Source organism: Rhinoraja longicauda, chromosome 7 (assembly GCF_053455715.1).
Source record: "Rhinoraja longicauda isolate Sanriku21f chromosome 7, sRhiLon1.1, whole genome shotgun sequence".
Taxonomy (NCBI): domain Eukaryota; kingdom Metazoa; phylum Chordata; class Chondrichthyes; order Rajiformes; family Arhynchobatidae; genus Rhinoraja; species Rhinoraja longicauda.
In genome coordinates this window covers 48,436,206-48,457,531 of record NC_135959.1, presented here as the reverse complement: position 1 = coordinate 48,457,531, position 21,326 = coordinate 48,436,206, and the positions used below count along the sequence as shown (strand labels likewise).

At 42.7% G+C, this 21,326-nt stretch overlaps 1 protein-coding gene across 2 annotated transcripts in view; it reads right to left on the bottom strand.

Annotated features, from left to right (window-relative positions):
* gucy1a2 (guanylate cyclase 1, soluble, alpha 2) overlaps positions 1-21,326 on the bottom strand; it is a 107,372-nt gene that overhangs the window by 25,932 nt on the left and 60,114 nt on the right. For both annotated transcript variants that reach the window (XM_078402494.1, XM_078402495.1), the window contains 2 exons: positions 7,031-7,516; positions 4,979-5,122 (listed from right to left, as the gene is read on the bottom strand). In XM_078402494.1, coding sequence (XP_078258620.1) covers positions 4,979-5,122; positions 7,031-7,516 — 630 coding nt within the window. The remainder of the gene's footprint in view (positions 1-4,978; positions 5,123-7,030; positions 7,517-21,326) is intronic.

Genomic DNA, 21,326 nt, shown 5'->3' with positions numbered 1-21,326 from the left:
TCGCTTTCATGAAAGAGGTACTCATTAACATCAGATATTCAGTACCTCCAAACATTGTTCCAGATTTCTCTCACTCGCTGTATTATTTAGACATACTTGTCGGCAGGGCTATGTCTGTGTTCAAGGTCTTGAGACGGAGGAGGACCCATGGGAAGTGCTCTGGAGCACTCACCCGACTCCGGCGACGAGGATTACGCACACCACTCCCGAGTATATTCCTTGCAAATCTACATTCTTTCAACAACAAAGTGGACGAACTGTTTCTGTTGACGTTGCTTCTTCCCTAAGTGACCCTACAGGGGTACCTGTTGTCCAATTGTAACCATTCAACCATTTTCGCCATATTGACCTTTTACTGATATTTCTTCTCTTCAAAAAGAAACCATTCCATTTCAATCCAAATATTACCCTTTTACTTCAGCTTTGATGTATTTTCTGTATTTTTTTTTAACTTGCCATTTCTCCGAACTTGACGGCAGTGTGAAATCTCCTGAATGCAGCAAGGTCAATATAAAAGGTGAATGACCTGCTTTGTAAAGATTCCAGGAAATGGTTTTTTTAAATCTCACAGTGGGACAAACAGCTACTGAAGCACGAACCGTATGTTTCTCATTTCTTGTTGCTGGAAAATTGAGATTAATAACAATAGATATTTCTTGTGCAGAATTCTACTTTTGCAGAACTCTGATAGATCACAACCTTTGACATTAAAATTTTTATTGACCATTGGAAACATTTCTAAAAGAGTTACAGCTTCTGTATTTTACATTTGATTTAGTTCCAAGTACATAACTCCCTGAAAATGGCAACACAAGTAGACAGTGTGGTAAAGAAGGCATATGATATGCTTGCCTTCATTGGTCGAGACATTGAGTGTACGGGTCAGGAAGTCATGATGCAGCTTTATATGACTTTGGTTAGGCTGCATTTGAAGTATTGTATGCAATTCTGGTCACCCCATTACAGAAAGGCTGTGGAGACTTTGGAAAGGGTGCAGAAGAGGTTTGCTGGAATGATGCCTGGGTTAGGGGGTATTAGCTACAAAGAGAGGTTGGACAGACTTGGATTGTTCTCTCTGACTTGTCAGAGGTTGAGGGGAGACCTAATAGAGGTATATTCAATTATGAGAGGCATAGATAGGGTAGACAGTCAGAACCTATTTCCAAGGATGGAAATATCAAATACTAGATATAGCTTTAGGGTGAGAGGGCAGTTTGAAGGAACTGTTATAGATTCAGGATCAGTTCCTGTGGATTGGAGGGTAGCTAATGTTGTCCCACTTTTTAAGAAAGGAGGGAGAGAGAAAATGGGAAATTATAGACCAGTTAGTCTTACATCAGTGGTGGGGAAGATGCTGGAGTCAATTATAAAAGACGAAATTGCGGAGCATTTGGATAGTAGTAACAGGATCGTTCCGAGTCAGCATGGATTTACGAAGGGGAAAACATGCTTGACTAATCTTCTGGAATTCTTTGAGGATGTAACTAGGAAAATTGACAGGGGAGAGCCGGTGGATGTGGTGTACCTTGACTTTCAGAAAGCCTTCGACAAGGTTCAACATAGGAGATTAGTGGGCAAAATTAGAGCACATGGTATTGGAGATAGGGTACTGACATGGATAGAAAATTGGTTGACAGACAGAAAGCAAAGAGTGGGGATAAATGGGTCCCTTTCAGAATGGCAGACAGTAACTAGTGGGGTACCGCAAGGATCGGTGCTGGGACCACAGCTATTTACAATATACATTAATGACTTGGATGAAGGGATTAAAAGTACCATTAGCAAATTTGCAGATGATACAAAGCTGGGTGGTAGTGTGAACTGTGAGGAAGATGCTGAGGTTGCAGGGTGACTTGGACAGGTTGTGTGAGTGCGCGGATGCATGGCAGATGCAGTTTAATGTGGATAAGTGTGAGGTTATCCACTTTGGTGGTAAGAATAGGAAGGCAGAGTATTATCTGAATGGTGTCAAGTTAGGAAAAGGGGACGTACAACGAGATCTGGGTGTCCTGGTGCATCAGTCACTGAAAGGAAGCATGCAGGTACAGCAGGCAGTGAAGAAAGCCAATGGAATGTTGGCCTTCATAACAAGGGGAGTTGAGTATAGGAGCAAAGAGGTCCTTCTGCAGTTGTACAGGGCCCTAGTGAGACTGCACCTGGAGTACTGTGTGCAGTTTTGGTCTCCAAATTTGAGGAAGGATATTCTTGCTATTGAGGGCGTGCAGCGTAGGTTTACTAGGTTAATTCCCGGAATGGCAGGATTGTCATATGTTGAAAGACTGGAGCGACTGGAATTTAGAAGGATGAGAATACACTGGAATTTAGAAGGATGAGAGGAGATCTTATTGAAACGTATAAGATTATTAAGAGATTGGACACGTTAGAGACAGGAAACATGTTCCCAATGTTGGGGGAGTCCAGAACAAGGGGCCACAGTTTAAGCCATTTAGAACTGAGATAAGGAAAAACTGTTTCAGTCAGAGAGTTGTGAATCTGTGGAATTCTCTGCCTCAGAAGGCAGTGGAGGCCAATTCTCTGAATGCATTCAAGAGAGAGCTAGATAGAGCTCTTAAGGATAGCGGAGTCAGGGGGTATGGGGAGAAGGCGGGAACGGGGTACTGATTGAGAATTATCAGCCATGATCACATTGAATGGCTCGAAGGGCCGAATGGCCTCCTCCTGCCCTTATTGTCTATTGTCTATTGAAATGTGCGGAGCAAGTTTTTTTACACAGAGGGCGGTGTGTTCTTGGAACATGCTGCTGTGGGTGGAGGTGGATGCAGATGTCATAGTAGTATTTAAGAGATTTTTGGATAGGCATATAGATATGCAGGCTATGGAGGGATATGGATTATGTGCAGGCAGATAAGAGTTGGTCTTGCCATCATGTTCGGCACAGTCATTGTAGGCCAAAGGGCTGTGCTGTGCTGTTCTATGTTTTTATGTTCGATGTTATATATATTTCTATGTTATATGCCTGCCAACTCTGTGTCACAAATATTATGTACATCTTATCAGCTTATATCTGAGTGTTACAGCATGAAAACAGGACCCTCGGCCCACCCGGTTCATACCGACCATTGATCACTTGTTCACACTAGCTATTCCACTACATACGAGGAGCAACTTACAGAGGCCAATTAACCTACAAACTTGCAGATCTTTGGGATATGGGAGGAAACCGGACACAGGGAGAACGTGCAAAGTCCACACAGACAGCACCCGAGGTGAGGATTGAGCCCAGGACGCTGGCACTGTGAGGCAGCAGCTTCGGCGCTGAGCCACTGTGTTGAGTTATTGCTGCTTACAGAGAGTTGAGGAGTTGTGAATGAATTGAACATTGTGGCATCACTTCCAATTAGCTCCATTATTGACACGTTGAGAGGGTAATGATGAAGATGATAAGTGTCCAGGACACTGTCTTAAAGAACTGCAAAGATGCCCTGGAGTTGGGATGATCGATTTCCAAAAACCATAACCTTCATTTCTTGTGGAAAGTATGAATTCAATTATTGGAGTGTTTTTTTCTTTGGGTGTGCCCTTACTTCAGTTTTACCAAGTAGCATTGAAGCCCACGTTAAATGCCGCTTTGATGTCTGGGACAATCTCCCTCACCCCGCCCTGGGATTCACTTATTTTTACACAAATTGTACCAAGGGTATCTTATTCTTGTAACCATCTTATTTTATTCAGTATTCCCTTAAAAACCATTAAATATTTTCATAGAATAGAGAAAAAGTTATAGTGTATAGACCCTTTTAGTTTAGTTTAGAGATACCGCATAGAAACAGTCCCTTCAGCCCACCAACTCTGTGCTGACCAGCGATCACCCATACACCAGTTCTATCCTACACACAAGGGACAGATTATAGAAGCCAATTAACCTACAAACCTGCACTTCTTTGGAATGTGGGAGGAAACCGGAGCACCTGGAGAAAACCTACGGGAGAATGTACAAACTGGGAGAATGTACAAACCCCACACCGCCGCCATTGGTTCAATGGTGCTTTATTTTGGTACAAATGCAACTACAGAGTGAAATTCTTTTTGCATATATTACACATACCTAGGCAGTGTTGTGGACACCATCGGAGGGGCAGATGCAGACGTAAAAAGCAGAGTCAATAAGGCTAGGGTGGTGTTTAACACGCTCAGGAAGATCTGGAGCTCAAAACACATCTCAATCAACACCAAAATACGCATCTTTAACTCAAATGTGAAGCAGGTGATGCTGTATGGATCAGAGACATGGAGAACAACAAAACACACAACAAACAGGCTGCAAACATTCATTAACACCTGCCTCAGGAGAATACTAAACATCTGATGGAGAGGCAAAGTAAGCAATGTGGACCTGTGGAAAAGAACAAGCCAGGATCCCATTGACTTACAAATTCAAAGGAGAAAATGTAGTTGGATTGGACACACCCTCAGAAAACCTGTCACAAACATCACCCGGCAAGTCCTGAAATGGAACCCCCAAGGAAAAAGGAAAAGAGGTCACCCCAGGAACAGCTGGAGAAGAGGTGTCCAGGCAGAAATGTCTGGGAGTGGGCTCAACTGGGGAGATCTCGAAAGAACCGCCAACAACCGAGTGAGTCAATGGCCTATGCTCCCTCTAGAGGAGCAAAGGGCTTAAGAAGAAGACACATGCTGGCGCTGCCATTTTTGGCGCCATTATACAAAATCTAGTCGGTGCGCGCACCCGATGTACTGGAGCAGTTCCCACGAACTGACAGCAATAGGATCAAACGCAGGTCCCTGGAGCTGTAGGGCAACAATTCTACTGCTGCACCACTGTGCCACCCCTAAAAATAGTTCTCATAGAAATGTTAATCAAAGCACAGTTGTACCACCAATGTTGATTGAGCTCAGTTATTTATGCCATTCCTCAAATAAGTCTATGAACCACTTTGAGCCAAAAGATTAACAGTTCATCTCAGGGAGTTTCAGAATTATCTCCAGAACCATTACTCGCCTGAATGGGTTTTCCATTGGGTGTCTGTACTTCCTCCGACAGTTCCATCATCTTTAATGCCATTAGGGCGATGAGTTTAGCATGATTGCTGCTTTTCCTATGTAATCCTCCAACCACACAATATGCATCCCCTATTGTTTCAACCTGCAGAAATTCAAATAGGAAAAGGCAATGAGATGTTGTTATGTTTACCCAGTGCTTTTTCTGACATGATCCTCTGCATATCTCATTCAACCAAGACCAATCCCCTGGTCTGAAGTTAATGATAGAATTACAAATGTGTCACACCATCGCCTGATATACTGTGCTAGAAATCAATTCTGCTGTTGCCTCCAGCATCTCATGGATAGCATTTTTGCACAGGAAATTATAGAATTATAAAATCATTTCCGCTGGAAAGGATGATATTTAGCCCATCCTGTCTACGGCATAGCATACCAGTCGGTCTAGTACCTTGGATCATTCCCAATTTCCCATCATGGTTTTTCTCCCAAGCTACTATTAAATTCCCCTCGAATTCGTTACCATCACTCATTCAGGCAGTGAATTCTTGATCATGATGACTTGCAGTATGAGTACCTTTATTCCTCTTGAAGAAGGGTCTCAACCCACAACGTCACCTATCCATGTTCTTCAGAGATGCTGCCTGACCCGTTTCAGTTACTTCAGCACTTAGTGTCCTTTTGTGTATTAACCAGCATCTGCAATTCTTTGTTTCTGCAGCATGAAAATGTTTTTTCTCACATCACTTCTGATCTTTTGCCAGTCAGCTTAGATTGTGACAATTGGTCCTCGATAGGACACAAAGTGCGGGAGTAAATCTATCCATGTTCTTCGGAGATGCTGCCTGATCCATTGAGTTACTCCAGCACTTTGTGTCCCTTGTGTAAACCAGCATCTACAGTTCCTTGTTTCTACATTAGATTCTCGACCCTTTCCCCAGTATGTTGTTACCTTTATTCACCTTGTCTCAACCTCTGATGTATTTAAATATTCCTTTCCAATCACATCGTAACCTTTATTTCTTTCTCTCCCCCTCCCTCTCTCTCCCACCCGCCCCTCTCTCTACCTCTCGCTCTCTCTCTCTCTTTCTCTCTCCATCTACCTCCTTTCAGAGTGCAGATCAATTTTTTCTACACCCACACCAATCCCCTGACCGTATTGTGCTACCACAATCGTCAGTGGAAGAGGACATACCTGGGGATGGTGATGGAGGAATGTGAGATGTCAGGTGAAAGTTTCAATTCCATGAATGTGACTATGTCAGGCTGGTACACAACTACTCAGGGGTACAGTTTACCAGTTTTTAGCATGCGTTTAGATTTGTGTGTTTACAACATTGAGGCTTAATGAATTGGGCATCTTATTCTAGGGTCAAGTTGGTTTTGTTTTCTATGGTTTTGGTTTTGTTTTATTCTCTATGGTTTTGTTTTATTATTGTCCCTATTGGAGGCTGATACAATTGAATAGCTTGCTAGATTATTTTTGACAGACAGACACAGAATGCTGGAGAGATCCAGAGATGCTGCCTGTCCCGCTGAGTTACTCCAGCATTTTGTGTCTAACTTTGGTGTACACCAGCATCTGCAGTTCCTTCCTACACAGGTTATTTTCTTCGGCCCTCTATGACCTTCAATAATCCATTCACACCAGATTCATGTTATCTCCCTTCCATATCCACTCCCTACAGACCTGGGTCAATCTACAGATGCCAATTAACCTACAAAACTCACACGTCTTTGGGATGTGGGAAGAACCCGGAGGAACCCACGCAATTACAGCGAGAACGTACAAACTGAGGTCAGTATTGAACCCGGGTCCCTAATGTGTAGGATGGTGCCAGCGTATGGGGTGATCGCTGGCAGACATGGACTCGGTGCACCAAAGAGCCTGTTTCCACGCTGTATCTCTAAAGTCTAAACCTCTTTTAGACTTTGCCCCTCTCACCTTAAAGCTGTGCTCGTTAGTATTTGATTTTTCCAATCTGGGAAAAAGATTCTGCCCGATCTATGCCTTTAGTTTCACAACAATGACATTGTCTCGTACAATTACCTTGTACACATCCAGGATTCCACATTGGTAGTCAAATCTCGTGTATAGTTCGTTCAACATACTGATCACTTGCATCGGGGTGCATTGTTCACAAATGGCAGTGAAACCAACAATGTCAGAGAAAAGCATGGTGACGTCGTCAAACTTTCTTGCCTGCACAGATTTTGCTTGCCACAGCTGTTGGGCAATGTCACCTGGGAAAATCGAATATAGCAAGTCCACTGTCTTCTTTTTCTCTTCTTCTAAGGCTTGATGTGCATTTTCAAGAGTTGCTTTCAACTTGTCCATGCATTTCTTCAGGCCATCCTGGGCCTTAGCTTGTTCACCCAGCAAGATAACATCTCGGGTAGCATCATGGATGGGTATGTCCGAGAGATGCAAGCCTCGTCCCATTAACTCCTCTAATTTGTCCACACATGGCGAGCCCAGGAACAGGATAGAGTTTGATTCAGGCACATCGATCATTTGTCCCTTTATCTCCATCACCTGTGAAGAACGAGAAAGGTTTTTGTCAACTGTTCCCACCATAATCCAAACATCATTACAAATTACTTAAACATGAAATCAACAATAAAAGGAGAACAATTGGCACAACGTTATTTAATCTTGATTGGGATATTGTCCTTGGATTATGTTGAGGCCCAGCACAGGATAATGTAGACATTTGTGCATGATAGGGGAATAGATAAGGGTAGATGCACAGAGTCTTTTCCCCAGAGTAGGGGAATCAGGAACCAGAGGTCATAGGTTTAAGCTGAGAGGGAAAAGATTTAATAGGAACTGGAGAGGCCACCTTTTCATAGAGAGGGTGGCGGGTATATGAAATAAGCTGCTAGAGAAGGTAATTGAGATAGGCTAAAACAACATTTAAGAGACATTTGGATAGGTACATGGATAGGAAAGGTTTATATGAATCTGGGCCAAACGTGACGGGTGGGCAGTGTGGATGGAGCATCTTTGTCGGCATGACCAAATTGGGCCAAATGGCCTGATTCCTCGCTATCTGACTATGATATAGTTTTTTTAGCCCTATCTGCCACTTCCTTTATCCCCCATTTACTTACTTAGCTTCCCTTGATCTTTCTGCTCAATTATTCTGTAATATTGCATTCTGATACTTTCTGGCTAAAGATGTTCTGCCTGAATTCTTGTGTTTATCAGTAATTATATTTATGGCATCTGTTTTAGATTTATAGATGTAATTGTCCATAGAGTGACATAGCTTGGTAAAAGGCCCTTCGGCCCAACAGGTCCATGTTGACTAATTTGCGCAGATGGGTAATCTGAGAGTTGGTGCAGGATTTAAGGACTCCATAAATTGGTGGACTGGTGATGAGACACTGCATATTCCTGACAAATGAACTTGTGTCTCTCAGCCTAAATGTTCCTAATTCAGTGATTGTCCCTCTGATTTACCAATAGTCTCTCTCATTCAGTGATACTCAGACCGTTGTCCTGAGCCACATGTGGCTCTTTGATATGCACTTGCAGCTCTTCGGCTGTTCCACAGTTCACATCGCTGCATCCCTTCGTTATCACCTCTTCCCCAACCAACAATGGGCCATTGTGGGCTCCATTCTTCTTTGGTCATCTATTGCTGGCCCTGATTCATTCTAGCCTTTTCCTACATCCAGTTCCACTCCCCCCTCCCCTATCCCCCACCTCTACTTGCAGTCAGAAGAAGGGTTCTGATCCGAAACATCACCCATTCTTTATCTCCAGAGATGCTGCCTGACCAGTTGAGTTAGCCCAGCACTTTGTGTCTATCATTTGCAGCTCTTCGAGTTCTCTGTAGCAGAACAATGTTTCCTTTCCTAACAGAGTAAAGAAATCATTCCCATTGAAATTTGCTAACACTGGGACACTTGTTAAAAATCAATTAGAATTATTTTAATAGTCCATTCCTCTTGTGGATGTTCGTACCCCTGGTGTTGCTGCATAACTAAACCCTGCAGAGCAGCAAAGATAGCAGAAGTATGAAGATGAAAACAAATCCTCATCTTTAGAGAGGAATGGGATTTTTATTCTTTGTGCCCAGTGGTAGAGATAAGCACTTCTCTGTAATATGCAATAATTTAATAATGCAATTTTAAAAAAATCAAAGACTAAAGGCTAAACCAGCTTACTCTCCAACACATATAAGAGTCTCTTTGAATTGCTGATCAACCATAGCACTCAACTTCACAGAACTTGCATGTGGAGAGGAGTCTTACATTAACGGAGACCAGGTGGTATAATACATGCAATAAATAAAGACACAAAGTGCTGGAGTAATTCAATGGGTCAGGCAGCATCTCTGGAAAACATGGATAGGTGATATTTCGGGTTGGGATCGTTCTTCAGACCTGAAACATCACCAATCCATGTTCTCCAGAGATAGACACAAAGTGCTGGAGTAACTCAGCGGGCCAGGCAGCATCTATGGCTAAAAAGGATGGGTTCTGAGGATCACCCATTTAAGGACCAGAGATGCTGAATTTCAGAATGGCAGGCAGTGGAGAGTGGAGTGCCGCAAGGCTCGGTGCTGGGGCCGCAACTATTTACAATATATATTAATGATTTGGATGATGGAATTAGAAGTAACACAAGAAAGTTTGCAGATGACACAAAGCTGGGTGGCAGTGTGAACTGCGAAGAGGATGTTAGGAGGTTGCAGGGTGACTAAGACAGGTTGACTGAATGGGCAGATGCATGGCAGGTGCAGTAAATGTATATAAATGTGAGGTTATCCACTTTGGCAGCAAAAACAAGGAGGCAGATTATTATCTCAATGGTGTCAGATTAGGTAAAGGGAAAGTAAGCATGCAGGTACAGCAGGCAGTGAAGAGAGCTAATGGCATGTTAGCCTTCATAACAAGAGGATTTGTGTAAAGGAGTAAAGAGATCCTTCTGCAGTTGTATAGTGCCCTGGTGATCTGGAGTATTGTGTGCAGTTTTGGTCTCCTAATTTGAGGAAGGGCATCTTTGCCATTGAGGCAGTGCAGCTTAGGTTCACGAGGTTAATCCCCGGGACGGTCATATGAGGAAAGATTGGAAAGACTGGGCTTGTATTCACTGGAGTTTAGATGGATGAGAGAGGATCTTATAGAGACGTATAAAATTATAAAAGGACTGGACAAGCTCGATGCAGGAAAAATGGTCCCAATGTTGGGGGAGTCCAGAACCAGGGGCCACAGTCTATGAATAAAGGGGAGGCCATATAAAACTGAGGTGAGAAGAAACTTTTTCACCCAGAGAGGGAAATTTGTGGAATTCTCTGCCACAGAAGGCAGATGAGGCCAAATCACTGGATGAATTTAAAAGAGTTAGATAGAGCTCTCAGGGCTAGTGGAATCAAGGGAAATGGGGAGAAGGCAGGCACATGTTACTGATTGTGGATGATCAGCCATGATCACAATGAATGACGATGCTGGCTCGAAGAGCCAAATGGCCTCCTCCTGCACCTATTTTCTATGTGTCTTATTTTGCAAACCAGCAGTTCCTTGTATCTTGTTTTTACATGCAATAAATACTTTGGTTAAACAGCTTTTTTTAACACCTAAGATTTATTTGGTTGCATTTTCAGAGGATTTGGGTATAGCGATAATTATGTAATTCAGATGACTGTGCTTGCTTGGTGGAATGGTGCAGTGAACAAAGTCATAACATCACATAACTGTACTGCTGCTCACTTCCATCTGAAGAATCTGAAAGACAATAATTGAACGTGGCTGTGAAGCCCAAGCTGATTCTCAGACCCATGTAGTAGAGTCATAGAGCCAAACAGCACGGAAACAGGCCCTTTGATCCACTTGCCCATGTCGACCAAGGTGCCCCATCTACACTAGTGTCAGCTGCCCGTGTTTGACCCATATGCCTCTAAACCTTTTTTTCCTCTGTTCCTGTCTAAATGTCTTTCCTAGCCAACAATGACCCATTATAGACTCCACCCTTCCTGAGGTCATCTGTTGCAGGCCTTGATTTGACCTGGCCATTTCTCGCCTCCAACTCCTGCCCCCTCCCCGCCAATTTACACAAACCTGAACGCCCATGGAATGTGGGAGGAAACCAGAGCACCCGGAGAAAACCCACACGGTCATAGGGGGAAGGTGTAAAGCCGTGCAGACAGCACCCTTAGTCAGGATTGAACCCAGGTCTCTGGCACTCTAAGGCAGTAACTCTACCGTGCGCCACTGTATCGCCATCTTGGGAAAGACGTGTCACCATGATACATACTGCTCCCCAAATCTCACACACTAATCGGCCATAATGCGGTTTTTAAGCTTCAAATTCAAAAGGACACATAGTGCCTTTTTGAAATTCAGAGTAAAAAAATATTTGTAAAATCAGTTATGTAAGTGAATGAAAAACATTTACACTTTACTTTGAGATAAAAGAGATGCTCATGGCAGTACGAAGCACCAGCACCTCCAAACATTAAAGCACTATGACAGCCACATGACAGATATCTTTATTAATTGTGCATATTGGCACTTTTTTGTATACCAAAACAGGTGTATACCGCTGAGCTTATACCGCATGCTGTCATGAAGGTCACCTCTCATTCTGTATACCAAAAGGATGCCAAGGATGCAGTTTTTGAATTTAGCAAGCAACAATTCAAAACATTTTAGTGTTATATTGCACATTTCCCCGAATACAATTCACTTCCTTTTTCATGTTCTGCACACTCTGTTAATGTTTGATTACACCAGCATCTGAGTAAGGTCCAATTTTTAATTGTCTTCTTGATCTCAGTGGTACTCTGAAGTAATCTACCCCAATACTCATTAACAAATTCCAAAGAAAATGATCTAATCTAACATTAATTTCATTTTCAGTAGATTTGATATGAATGCAAATATAATCTTAATTTACACAAAGAGGTTTTGAAGGTGAGATAAAGAGCACAATGCGATTCATTCTGATTCCATGTTAATAAGAAATGTGCTATAGCCAAGGGTGGTGGTGGAGGCAGATACAATATTGGCATTTAAGAAGCTTTTGGATGGGCACGTGGACATGCAGGGAATGAAGGGATAAGGATCACATGTAGGCAAAAGAAATTAGTTTAACTTGGCATCATGTTCAGCACAAACATTCTGTGAAGTGTTCTATGTCCTATGTTCTTTGTACTCGTGAAGTGTACCACTCCTCCCTAACTTACTTATTTTGCCCAGATATGTTCCATCTACTCTTTACATGGCCTCAGCATAGCCACCAGCATAATCAAGACCTATAAGAAAATAACTGCAGATGCTGGTACAAATCGATTTATTCACAAAATGCTGGAGTAACTCAGCAGGTCAGGCAGCATCTCGGGAGAGAAGGAATGGGTGACGTTTCAGGTCGAGACCCTTCTTCAGACTGATGTCAGGGGGGGCGGGACAAAGGAAGGATATAGGTGGAGACAGGAAGATAGAGGGAGATCTGGGAAGGAGGAGGGGAAGGGAGGGACAGAGGAACTATCTAAAGTTGGAGAAGTCGATGTTCATACCACTGGGCTGCAAACTGCCCAGGCGAAATATGAGGTGCTGTTCCTCCAATTTCCGGTGGGCCTCACTATGGCACTGGAGGAGGCCCATGACAGAAAGGTCAGACTGGGAATGGGAGGGGGAGTTGAAGTGCTCGGCCACCGGGAGATCAGTTTGGTTAATGCGGACCGAGCGCAGGTGTTGAGCGAAGCGATCACCGAGCCTGCGCTTGGTTTCGCCGATGTAAATAAGTTGACATCTAGAGCAGCGGATGCACCGATCACTTCCTCTTCTCCCCTCTCCCAACAGGGAAAAGGTACAGAAGTGTGAAAACGCATACCTCCAGATTCAGGGTCAATTTCTTACCAGCTGTTATCTGGCAACTGAACTGTCCTCTCACTAGCTAGATTACGGTCTTGATCTCCCAGCTACCTCATTGGAGACCGTTGAACTATCTCTTGGACTAAATGTTGTACACTTTATCCTTTATCTGTGCACTATGGATGGCTTAATTGTATATCATGTATATCATCTGACTGAATAGTACACAACAAAAGGTTTTTCACTGTACCTCGGTACACATGCCAATAAAAAACTAAACCAAACTAAATATGTATGGACTAGATGGAGTTGTGATCTCATTTGACTTCTGCTGAAGAGAAGAACATAGAAGGAGTAGACCACATAATCCCTCGAGACTGGGATTCAACACGATCATGGCTGAATTGTCACTGGCCCTTTCTCCACTTCTGTGCTGTGCCTCGATACCACAATCTTTCAAAAATGTATCTACTTGCTCTTTAAATCCTCCAATGATCTAGTCTCCACAATTCTCTATGGTAGAGAATTCCAGTGACCCACCATTATCGAGAAGTTCCTATGCACCTCAGTTTTAAATGACACCCCCACCCAATCTAGGTCCCCTGATTCGATACTCTCCCATTAGAGAAAACATCTCAGAATTTACCCCTCAGGAACATATTTGTCTGAAATACAAGAGGTGGCGCAGCAGTAGAATTGCTGCCTTACAGTACCAGAGACCCTGGTTCGATCCTGACTACGGGTGCTGTTTCTACAGAGTTAGTGCATTCTCCCTGTGAAGGTGTGGATTTTCTCCAGATGCTCCAGTTTCCTCCCACACTCCAAAGACGTAAAGGTTTGTAGGATAATTGGCTTTGGTATGTTGTAAAATTATCCCTAGTGCGTAGGATAGTGATAGTGTATGGGTTGATCGATGTTCAGACTCGGTGGGCCAAAGGCCGTTTCTGCACTGTATCTCTAAGGTCTAAAGACTCAAGGTCACCTCTCATTCTGTCGATGAACTAGAGACAAATGACCCAGCTGCAGTGAGAAATCTACACTAGTTTTGGTGCCAGAACACTTCCTGCATGAGCCCACTACCCAGTTCAAAGGGTTCCACTCTGTTCCGCATAGCTGAGCTTATACCGCATGCTGTCATGAAGGTAAAAGGTCGCCTTTGTTATTAACATTTCTTTACTTTAGACTTTACTACAGAGATACAGTGTGGAAACAGGCCCCAGATCACAGGGAGAACATACAAACTCCATACAGGCAGCACCTGAGATCGGAATTGAACCCGGGTTGCTGGTGCTGTAAGTCAGTGGAAAGGGAAATGAGAGATGTAGCTAGTGATATGGAGAGATATAGAACAAATGAATGAAAGATATGCAAAAAAGTAACGATGATCAAGGAAATGGTCCATTAACTACACTAATACCCTACACATTTCATTTTATTTTCCTCGGATTACCATTAACTTCCCCGGACACTAATGCTCCTCTACAAGAGAAAATTCATATTGGCCGATCAAACTGCCAAACTGCATATCTTTGGGAGAACTTGCAGGAAACATGAGCAGTTACTGGGGTAACATGCAAACTCTGCACAAACATCAATAGAGGTTAGGACTGAATACTGTGTCACTGGAGCTGTGAAGCAATAGATCAACTATTTGCACCACTGTGCCATTACTCTGTCTTCTAAATTATGTATATAAACAGATTATCAAAGGCCTTAGAGTGTATTTATTATCTTGAGGAAAGATTCAATAAAGTTGCATCTTCAAAATCTCCCAGGAAATCTCCAAATATATAATCTTGCATCCCATTAGATTATCACTGAGAAGGTGGTGGGTATATGGAATGAGCGGCTAGAGGAGGTAGTTGAGGCAGGTATCTTAATAGCATTTAAAAGACACTTGGGCAGGTACATGGATAGGGAAGATCTACAAAGATATGGGCCAAATGCAGGCAAATGGGACTAGCTTTGAAGGGGCACTTTGGTTGGCATGGACAAATTGGACTGAGTGTCCTGATTCTGTTTTATATGATTCTATGAGTCTATGCACTTTGGATCAGTCATCTATTTCACAGACATTTCTATGTAGCAGCTTTAAAACCATCTTATTGTTCAAACCATCCAATTATCTAATTCATTTTTTACTGATAACCCTCTCTCACATTCTTAACTAAATATCCATTCAGCTTTATTTTAATCAATACAACCTTGACTTGCAATTTCAGAAGCAATTGCTCCTGCAAGGGGATTGTGGCCTTTAATAGAACAGGACTCGTTAATAAACAGTTCACATAGACTTTTTAATTTCCTTTTAAGACATTGCACAAATTATAGTAATTAATTCTGTTGCAATACTCTGTTGCTTATCCTTGTTTTCCTGCAACACTTATACTCAATCAGCAAAACAAAAGAAAGAAGTATTAAGAATAGAGGGCATAGCTTTAATGTGACAGGAGAAAAATTTAAAGGAGATACGCACGATGTGTTTTTTTACATAGTGAAAAATGTGCCTGGAATGTGCTGCCAGCGGTGGTGGAGGCAGAACAAAAGTGAAGAACAGTCCTGGCCTGAAACGTCGCCTATCCATGTTGTTCAGAGATGCTGCCTGACCTGTTGAGTTACTCCAGCACTTGGTGTCCTTTAGTGGCATTTAAAATGCTTTTAGGATATGCAGGGAATGGAGGAATATGGATTACGTGTTGACAAGAGGAGATTAGTTTAACCTGGCATCATGTTTGGCATGGATCCAGTGAGGCAAAGGGCCTGTTCCAGTGCTGCACTGTTGTATGTTCTCTGAGGAAAGAACTCAAGTGGGCCATTAGGTGCCTAAAGGAGCCATGAAATGAGTCTGGTGAGTTGTATTAAAGAAAATCCAAAGCTTTTTATACCAAGAGGATAACTAGGGAGAAGATAGGACCACTCAAGGATATAAGAGGGAATTTGTGCTTGGAGACTGGGGATGTAGGTGAGGTAATAACTAGTACTTTGCATTTGTTTTCGAGGAGGACATGGAGGACAGTGAGATTAGTGTGGAGAATACTAATATGCATGGGCAGTTTGAGATTAAGAAGGAGGAGGTTTGGGGATTCTTGATAGGATTTATTCCAGGTTATTGAGAGAGGCAAGAGAGGAGACTGCAGGAGCCTTGACAAAGATCTTCATCTTTTCCAGCCACAGGAGAGGTCCCAGAGGACTGGAGAGTAACTAATTTAGTTCCTTTATTTAAGTAGATACAATCTGGGGAGTCTCACATCAGTGGTAGGGGAGCTATTGGAGAGGATTCTTTGGGATAGGGTTTACTCCTATTTGGAAGAGAATGGCTTAATTAGGGGCAGTAAGCATGGCTTTGTGTATGGCGGGTTGTGTCTTACTAACTTGATCAAGTTTTTTGAGCATGTGATGGATATTGTTTACGTGGATTCTAATAAGGCATTTAATAAAGTCCCTCATGGTAGGCTGATCCAGAAGATTAAGATGCAATGGATTAAAAAGACGGTCATATGGATTCAAAACTCACTTATTAATAGAAGATACTTGATAGAAGACGGGATTGTGATGGAAGAACAATATTCAGGCTGGAGGTCTGTGACCAGCAGAGTTCGGCAGGGATCTGCGCTGGGGTCTCTGCATGCTAGGGACAATTTACCATTTTTGCCAAAACTAATTAATCTATACATTTGCATGTCTTTGGAATGTGGGAGGAAACCGGAGCACCCGGAGAAAACCCATGCAGTCACAGGGAGAACGTACAAACTCAGTACAGACAGCACCTGTAATCAGGATCGTAACCGGGATCCTGGTGCTGTATGGCAACAACTCTACCACTGCACCACTGTGCCACCCTCAAATTTGAAATTGCTAAAAAAAAGACACAAAGTGCTGGAGTAACACGCTGAGTATCAGGATCGAGTTGTGTATCAGGGTCCTGGCATCGTAAGGCAGCAACTCTACCGCTGCGTCACCGTGCCTCCCCTTTTATGTGTAATCTCACTGCAGGAAGGATCTGAATATCGTTGAAAAGACAGTGGAAAGTATCACGAGTATTATAACAGGTGTTAGCAATTATGAAGAACGTTTTCTGAACAAAGTTTGAAACAGGTGGAATGGATTTTCTAATGTTTTGAAAGATCTTCAGGAGATGTATAGAAAGTGGTTATTTTCACTTATTGGTCTGTAGGAGGAAGGGGACATGGTCCGGATCACCTCACAGCAGTTAAGTTAGTCAAGTAGGCTTTCGGCACATTGGCCTTCATCAGTCAGAGTATTGAGTATAGAAGTTGGGAGGTCATGTTACAGGTGTTAAAGACTTTGGTGAAATTCATTTAGAGTATTGTGCTCAGTTGTGGTCACCATGTGAAAGGAAGCACATTGTCAAGCTAGAGAGAGTGCAGAGAAGATTTACGATGATGTTGCCAGGACTCGAGGGCCTGAGCTCTAGGGAGTGATTGAGCAGGCTAGGACTTTATTCCTTGGAGTGCAGGAGGATGAGGGGTGATCTTATAGAGGTGTACAAGATCACGAGAGGAATAGATAATATTTTTCCTGGAGTAGGGGAATCGAGAAACAGAGGACGTAGGTTTAAGGTGAGGGTGGAAAGATTTAAAAGGAAACTGAGGGGTAATTTTTTTTACACAAAGGGTTGTGTATGGAACAAGCTGCTGGAGGAGGTAGTTGAGGTAGGTACTATCACAATGTTTAAGAAACATTTGAACAGGTACATGGATAGGATAGGTTTAGAAGGATATGGAACAAACACAGGCAGGTGGGACTAGTGTGGATGGAGCATGTTGGTCAGTGTGGGCAAGTTGGGCCTAAGGACCAATTTCCATGCTGTAAGACTCTATGACATCAAAGAATGAAGGATGACATTAGAACTCAGACACACAGAGATAGAAACACAGACACATAACACATAGACATTAGGATATATTCCTTCACTGCACAGCCAGTAACTCAAGACCTATAGCATTGCTAAACGGTGATTTGGACACAGCTTTGAAAAATAAACTGAAAGAAAAAAAGTTAATAAACTTTTGGATGGGGCACTAGAAAAATAGTACAGTCTGAAGGGGTTCGACTCAAAACATCACTTATTTATTTTCTTCAGAGAAGTTGCCAGACCCGCTGAGTTACCCCAGCATTTTGTGTCTATCTTCGGCATCAACCAGCATCTACAGTTCCTTCCTACAGTTACGATGAGCTGAATAACCTCTTGTTGGGCAGTCTTGCAAATGCATGCATATAATTTTGCTCAGATCATCGAATGCTGCAAAATGTGAAATACAGCAAAATGCACGCTTATTATATGCTGAATGCTTTTGAATTGCTTCCACTCTGAGCAAATTATGAATTGGTAATCACCTCTTGTGCACAAATGTAACAGAGCACTTGCCCCTGGGATAAAGCATAATTTCACTGACACCTGCGTTCTCATCTAACTCACCCTGCATTATCATTATGTTCTCTTCACAACTGACATTTTCTGGTGAGAGCTTTTAATTACACTGTTTATGGATCAATATTTGCATTCTTAAACTCAAAGTTAAAATCCTTCAGGGTAGTTTAATTTAACTGGTATTTGACACTGATAAACAACCATGTCAATGCTACACATAGGTCAATAATACAAACAGAAAATGCTGGAAAAAGCACAGCAGGCCAGGAGCATCTGTGGAAAGGGAAACAGTTAATGTTTCAGCAAAATGGAGGCACAGGGACTGCAGATGCCTGTGTACAAAAAAAAGACACAACATGCTGGAGTAACTCAGCTAGTCAGACAATATCTATGGAGATTTTGGATAGGCAATGTTTCAGGTCGGGACTCTTCTTCAGTGATAGTCTAATCAGTCTGAAGAAGGGTCCTGACTCAAAACGTCACCTTCAACTTTAGAGATAGAGCGTGGAAGCAGGCCCTTCGGCCCATTGAGTCTGTGCCGACCAACGATCATCCTGTACAGTAGCACTATCCTACACTAGGGACAATTCTTTACCAGCCAATTAACCTACAAACCTCCAGTGGAGAAGATTCACCAGGCTCTTTGAGGAAAAATATCTATGCAACTCAGATTTAAACCATTAGTGGAAACTTCTCAACCTTGTCATACCCGTGCCATGATGAAATTAAGAATTTGCAATCTCCACCCTCTTCCAAATAAGGACCAAGACAAATGTAAAAGCTGCATCGTCTCCAAAGCTTCCTTCATGATCGCTCCATCTGCTTCTCTTTCAGTTACACCCTCCTGTCATCAAGCACTGATCAAATTCAAGGTAAATAATCCATTGATTGCAACTGGCTCCTCGAACATCAGGGTAACTCTACCCTCTCCCTGAATTGAGTTTAAAGTCTAGCTCAATTCCAGGCCAAAATTCCTCAAGCAGTCAACATATGCTGCAGTTATCATTACAGTGAACTACAATGAAGTCCACAAGTTCTCCATATGTTGCAGCTGCAACACATTATCTGCCCAGCTATCTCTGGTTTCTTCAATTAGTTTGAATGTAATTGTTTAATAATCTACTCGTTAGTTGTACTAACATCTCCCACTTTAAGTCTCTTGCCTACTAAGAAGAGATTCGTAAGAAAAGTATGCCTACTTTGAAGACCACTGCAAAATCTCCTCAGGTATGCTTACTTTGAACTCATCAAACACTTTGTGAGTATTAACCAGCATCTGCAGTTCCTTGCTCCTACATTTTGACTGCTCCACTGCAAAATCTCCTCAAGGCATTCCTACTTTGAAGAAGTTCTCCTCTAAATGAGTCAGAAAGGTCTCGACCCAAAACGTCACCTATCTATGTTCGCCAGAGATGCTGCCTGACCCGCTGAGTTACTCCACCACACTGTGTCCTGCGATGGCAGGCCAGGGATCCGGCGCTGCAACTCTACCGCTGCACCACCATGATCAATAGTACATATGTTTACTGTACTAAAGTCATGATGGGAACTCCATACCGTCACTTTAGTGCTGTAAATATAATCCTAATCTCATGCCAAAGTCTCTGTCACTCTGTGCCTCCTTTTGCCTCACACACTCCTTCTGCCATTTAACTACCTCTAATTCTTCATCTAAAATAGCCCTCTCTGTCAACACTGCCCAGTCCATCACAGGTTCTGACCTCCCCACCTCGAAGGGATTGGAGGCTTGTTTTAGATATCCAGAATCGAAATAATTGTAATTAAAGATGTTCACCTTCAAAGTACATACATTTCAAACCCTGTGCAAGATGATTTATTAATTCTCATTTTCATAATTTCCATTGCCGTCGGGCAAAATTAACAGGCTGCAGCTGCTGAAAGGAGAACTGTGCTCACAACTAAATGGTAATTATAATCCAATTTTAATCATACCTCAGCTGCCATCCTACTGCAATGAAAGTAAGTGAATAAAAAGATTTATCAAGATGCCCCTGTAACACTTTATGTTCTGTACTTTTATTCTTAAGGTTTTAGAAAAGTTGCACTGAAGACTACGTTGGAGAACCTCAGGGAAGTTGTAATATAAAGTCTTATTTCAATAATAACATCAGACAGTCATGTCCACAAGTCAACTGGTAAACAGAGACGATCATACATTTTTTTGTATGAGAAGTAGGATAAAGCAGAACACCCCGAAGATTGCAGGGCGAACATGCAAACTCCACACAGAGAGCACCCGAGGTCAGGATTGAACCCAGGTCTCTGGCAACGTGACGCAGCAACTCTACTAACTGCATCGCTGTGCTACCCTGGATTAAAATTCTTTAGACTTTAGGCTTTAGAGATACAGTGTGTAAACAAGCCGTCCGGTCCACTGGGTCTGCCCTGACCAGCGAGCCCCACAATACTCTAGCACTATCCTACCTACGAGGAACAATTTACAATTTTTACCTAAGCCAATTAACCTATAACCCTGTACGTCTTTGAAGTGTGGGAAGAAATCGGAGCGCCCTGAGAAAACCCAAGTGGTCAAAGGGAGAAAGTGCAAACTCTGTACAGGAATGTAGTACAAACGTAGTCAGGAACCTCCCCAGGTGTCTGGCGCTGTAAGGCAGCAACTCTACCACTGCGCCATCGTGCTACTTTTCTGCCCAACTGACCAGATCAGCTATATCATCCTCCATTCTAAAAGATTTTCTCCTTCCCATCACTGCTATTTCCAACTTCTGTATCATCTGCAAATTCCTTTCACATCCCCAACAATTAAGTCTAAATCGTTAGCATATGAAGCAAAAGGAAAGGTGCTCCCTCTGAACCACATGGAAACCCTATTGGAAACAGCCTCCCAGCCACAAAAATAACAATCCATCATCATCATTTTCTGCTTTCATTGCCTTAATACCTTATGCCTTCATTAGAACATAGAACAGTACAGCACAGGAATGGGCCCTTCACCCCACAATATTTCTGCTGAACATAATGCCAAGTTAAATTGATCTCATCTGCCTGTACATGATCAATATCCCTCCATTCCCTGCATATCCATGTGCCTATCTAAAAGCCTCTTAAATGCTGCTATTGTATCCTCCTCCACCACTATCTCTGGCAA